The sequence below is a fragment of the Anopheles aquasalis genome, chromosome 2 (genome assembly GCF_943734665.1).
Source record: "Anopheles aquasalis chromosome 2, idAnoAquaMG_Q_19, whole genome shotgun sequence".
NCBI lineage: Eukaryota > Metazoa > Arthropoda > Insecta > Diptera > Culicidae > Anopheles > Anopheles aquasalis.
The window spans coordinates 49,570,001-49,574,706 of NC_064877.1; the positions used below are offsets into that span (position 1 = coordinate 49,570,001).

Here is a 4,706-nt window from a genome sequence, read left to right on the forward strand (position 1 = left end):
TATTATATAGGTGTCAAGACTGAAGCACACTGCGACCAAGAAGAACCCAACAAATTGGTTTACCGCAGGAGCCAAAAGGGCAAACTGCAGCTGAGCTACAACGGGTTTTACTACTGCAAAGAAAAGACGATACATGAGAAGGAATATTGGCGGTGCATTTACTACACCACCAAGATCAAGTGCCACGGTCGCTTGCATGTGGTCGGGAATGAAGTGTTCCGTGGAACATCGCACAACCATGTTGCGCGACGCTTCAAGCGTGCCGACTATAAGCGATTGTCCGAAATTCTCTTACCAGACCGATATAGCCTACCAGATCGAAGAAGTGGCGTTCCAGATCGCAAAATGCTTATAAAACAAGACCACATACGCCAAAGTGGTTTATGAAAGATAAAACGTACGAAGAAGAAATTTATTTAGGATTTCTCTTTTTCTATTCTGCAATAAACGCATTCTATCCCGATAAGTAATCATTAGTAGTACTGAGCTGCGTTTATTTGCTTTAATGTAGTCCAAGAGATTTGTTTCTATTGCGGTTCTAATTTTTATTTTTTTCTGATTGATTTGTTTTATTTTTAGCCCAGCATAAAGGCGCCCAGGGTAAGGCGTGGATGTTAGTAAAGGAGTCCTGTGTACAGTTCACCAATACGCAACGTGGACGCACTATGCTTAATTATGCCGGATATAAGTACGTGCAAAATAGACAAAGCACCAAAAACATATTCTGGCGTTGTGCGCGCTATGTTAAGCACGGGTGTCGTGCGTCATGTGTTACGGCCAAGCATTCATCTTCTGAATATTTAATTCGCCGTTCCGGAACAGCACATAGCCATCCTGCAGAAAGTGGTGATAACAAGGTGTCTTGAAGCGTTCTGTTTGTGTTCACGAAAAATATCCAAAGTGAGACGATTAGTTAATGGGACGCTAAGACAAAGAATGGTTTCTGATCGAAAGTTATCGAAGATTAAACTGTAAATAAAGACAAACCTTACATAGCAATTTCAAAATGTTTAACACTTCACGTTCATTTTTCAAATTTATACAGGATTATTATACCTTCCAATATTTTTTTTTTTTTGATAGCTAATAGTGTGTTTTTTTTTAAATTTTCTTTACTAACATCGTATTTTTCCATTTTTATTTATTTGCAGAAAATGTTAAGCTTTGCCAGGTGAAACGATCCCGCTCTGATCGAAATCGTACTTCTTTTAGACACGATTTCGATCAGGAAGCCAAGGTGTTCAAAACAATGGAAGCAGCAATTTTCGGTGTATCGCAGCGCGGAGCTAGGAAGCTTATATATAAAGGCTTTCAATATGTAAAAGATCGAGATTTTCCTGACTCTACCAACTGGAGATGCGCGCTGTTTAAGCGTCACAAATGTCGTGCGCGTGCTATTACAAAACATGTTGGCGGTGTGGTTTGCGTTAGACCATCCAATTTTAAGCACAACCACTCTGTAGATGATTATAGACGATCTGCAACATGCGAAGGCAACTGATCGTCTACTGCTTGAATATTAACGCCGTGAATTGATACATACATGCTGTAGATGATTGATTAATTAATTTTAGTTTGCTATTATATTTTATTTTTTAACCGATAATTACGATGGCATGCCTCACATTGTGCGGCTCATAGATTCCATATGTGTGATCCACTGAGAAAATCGAAAGGCCCGACTGACAATGGGCGATTAGTTTTGTGTGTTTCGCGAGAAATTGTTTCTTAACTAGTAATAAATTGATGGAAACAATTATCTGTCATCGAACGAATGCTTATAAGCTAGATTTTGTGAAAACTATATGTGTTTTAATGAAGTGCATCTTTTAATATTTCTAACTAACTATATTTATAGACATGTTTTACATATGACTATTTTTATCTTTTGTAGATAGTTTCCGCGAAGCAGTTTTTGGAATCACTAGACGAGGTCATCGTATGCTGCTCCATGAAGGACATGGATATGTGCGGGAGAAGCAAAAGGGCACAATTTCCAATTGGAAGTGCTCACTTCATTCGAAATACAAGTGTAAAGCACGAGCTGTAACCAACGAAACGCATGGGAAGGTATTGATGCGGCTGACATGGGGCATTCATTCCCATGGTGGCTATGGTCATTTTAATTCGAAAAGCGTTAAATGATTGTAAAACGAACAATAAACCAACGATGGCTAGCAAATCCAACCTGTCCATTCGTCCCGATTCAACGCTCATAGCTTGTCACAAACAAGGACATTAGCTTAATTTTTGATTTTTTTACTAACGGGAATCCCATTTCCTCTCCTTGCTTCTTGTAGGTATCTATGTGCCAGCCGTGTTTGGAACTACGCGGCGTGGTCATAACAAATTGCTGCACGATGGACACGCGTACACACGAGATAGACAGTCCGTTAAAACGTGCAACTGGAAGTGTTCGCTGTTTACTCGATACCGGTGTCGTGCTCGCGCCGTTACCAAAGATATCGAAGGCCGTATTCACATGAAGGTCACAAACACGGATCATTATCATCCCAAGTTTGAGTACAAAGTTACATCTAAAAAAGAGGCAATTTCGTGAGTTGATCCATTGCAGTTAGACGGATTTTAGCTATAACTGATCTTTTGCATATATAAACATTAAAAGTACAGCAAGTAAACGAATACCAAACATCTTCATCAATTAATGGCTTTTGTATTGGGGGTGTACTTGTGCGTGTGTATGAGTATATGAAAGTGTGGCCCGTTTTACTTTATAACGCCAGCAATTCATATCAGTCATATGGCATATTAATTAACTATTCTGGCTTTCATTCGATTTGTTTCAGGTATTAAGTCGTCTTCGTTTACTGAACCAGCCTTTTTCGAGGTATCCTCTCGCGGAACTCAGTGTCTCGTGTATGACGGCTATTATTACAGCAAAAACAAAACCGCAGAAAATGGAGCAAGGGTAAACTGGAAGTGTCGGTTCTATCAGCGTTTACACTGCAAAGCCCGAGCCTTGACGAAAAATATTAATGGTTGTCAGTACGTGAAGATGTTCAACATTAAACACACCCATGGACGAGAGGTTAATTCGCCACGAAAGCGACGCAAGATTAAGCTGGAGCCATTGGACACTCCCTAGACTCATATTCATATCTGAGACCATCAATTACGTACACACACACGTACGAAAATCTTACATTTTTTTTGCCATAAATAAAGTGAAGTATTGCTGAACCACAGTACCCCTAATAAAGTGACAAAACCAACGGTTTAAACCCATCTATTGTGTGATAAATGGTGTAAATTGGCAGTGGCATACTGTGGGTTCTTTAAAAGAAAGTTGTAGTGCGTCACACATTAATAATGTCTACATTATTTAATATCCGGTTTATATTTTTTTTTACAGATAAAGGACAAGATATAGCGACGCCTGAGGTTGCCCACTTCGGTTCGACGCAACGTGGAAAACCACTGCTCGTGATTGGAGGCTATTCGTTTATTCGGAACGGCGAGTTTATTGATTCCATCAATTGGCGATGTTCGCTTCACCGAACGCTTAAATGCAAAGCTAAGGCCATCACGATTAAGCGAGATGGGCAGAAGAGTGTACGCTTGTCGTATCCGGAACACAATCATGCCCCAAACGCTAAGTTTACCGATTGTACTGCAATGAAAAGGATAAACTGGCATACCTCAATAGGTCTAGGTCTATTAGAAGATGAAATAAGAAAGGAACTCAATGATAATCTTGAATGAAAGAATTCAATGATGATAGATTGCTTGGCAGCAACATCCATTTTGGGAGAAGCCAGAATTGAGAATTTTTTTTAGAAGAGTATGCCATCTAGAGTTGTATGCCATAAAGGAAAATGACTGGCAGATCCCAAGTTTATATTCGAAGCTTTGATACGCTTCCGATTTTCGATTCTGCTGTAGCGCAACGTGAGCTGAACGTAGGTGAATACATCGCTATATAGTTTGTTTAAATAATTTTCGCATTGCAAATTAGTATTTAAAGAATATATTTTTGTGATTTTATTTTAACAACATTCCCTTTTTTGCAGAATCTACCGGATCGCGTTCTGTGGGGAACGAATTTACGATCGACGATAACGGTTACAAAGATTCGGCTACTGCGCTGTTACAAGCGAAGTTGCTATCATCATCCGCCAGCAGAATAGTAGTAAGCTAACTCTTCCTTGCTTTTCATATTACATCATTCTGTTTTTGTTTCTTTTTAGGCTAAACTAAAAAATATGGCAAAAAGTATCGATGATGAAAGCATAATATTAAATGATTGAATGATTCAGTGAAGATTGAAAGGATGAACATTAGTTGACCCAGTCTCATGAACTCGAATTAAAAATGTTTGTGTGAACAGGAAATTATTAATAAAATACTGTAAAAAATGTAGTTTTTTTTCATACGTTTCTCTTCTGTACTCTCTTCAGTACGTCTATTTCTTGATTTGCTAATATTTTTTTTCTTTCCTTTTTACTTTAACGTTTGTGCATTCACAGTGAGACGATCAAAATCTTTTGGCCTTCTTCACGTAGACGGATGGCAATTTACGGCTGGACAGCGTGGTAAACCAAAACTGTTGATTGGAAATAACACTTTCTTCCGTACCAAGGGTGACAATCAGCGTTCGTATTGGTCTTGCTCGTCATACAAGTCGAAAAAGTGTCGTTGCAAGTTTGTAACACATCGCGACAGCTTTGTTGTGAAGTTTACCCACA

At 38.9% G+C, this 4,706-nt stretch overlaps 2 protein-coding genes across 7 annotated transcripts in view; both read left to right on the plus strand.

Moving 5' to 3' along the window:
- The window catches only part of LOC126570805 (modifier of mdg4-like), a 19,766-nt gene extending 16,528 nt beyond the window's left edge, over positions 1–3,238 (plus strand). The window contains exons 5-6 of one of the 6 annotated variants that reach the window (XM_050228828.1): positions 2,301–2,556; positions 2,808–2,829. In XM_050228828.1, the coding sequence (XP_050084785.1) occupies positions 2,301–2,556; positions 2,808–2,814 (263 nt within the window). In that variant the 3' untranslated portion in view covers positions 2,815–2,829. Of the gene's footprint in view, positions 1–10; positions 511–579; positions 889–1,151; positions 1,772–1,894; positions 2,071–2,300; positions 2,597–2,807 lie in introns of those variants that run through there. The other 5 variants (XM_050228817.1, XM_050228822.1, XM_050228818.1 and 2 more) reach the window with 5 other exon arrangements.
- A 12-nt stretch (positions 3,239–3,250) lies between these two features.
- LOC126570808 (uncharacterized) lies at positions 3,251–3,934 on the plus strand (the record flags this gene model as incomplete). Its single annotated transcript, XM_050228832.1, has 2 exons — positions 3,251–3,287; positions 3,374–3,934. Coding segments are annotated over 2 exons (387 nt in total), but the record flags the coding sequence as incomplete, so codon positions are not given.
- Between the last annotated feature and the right edge of the window lie 772 nt (positions 3,935–4,706).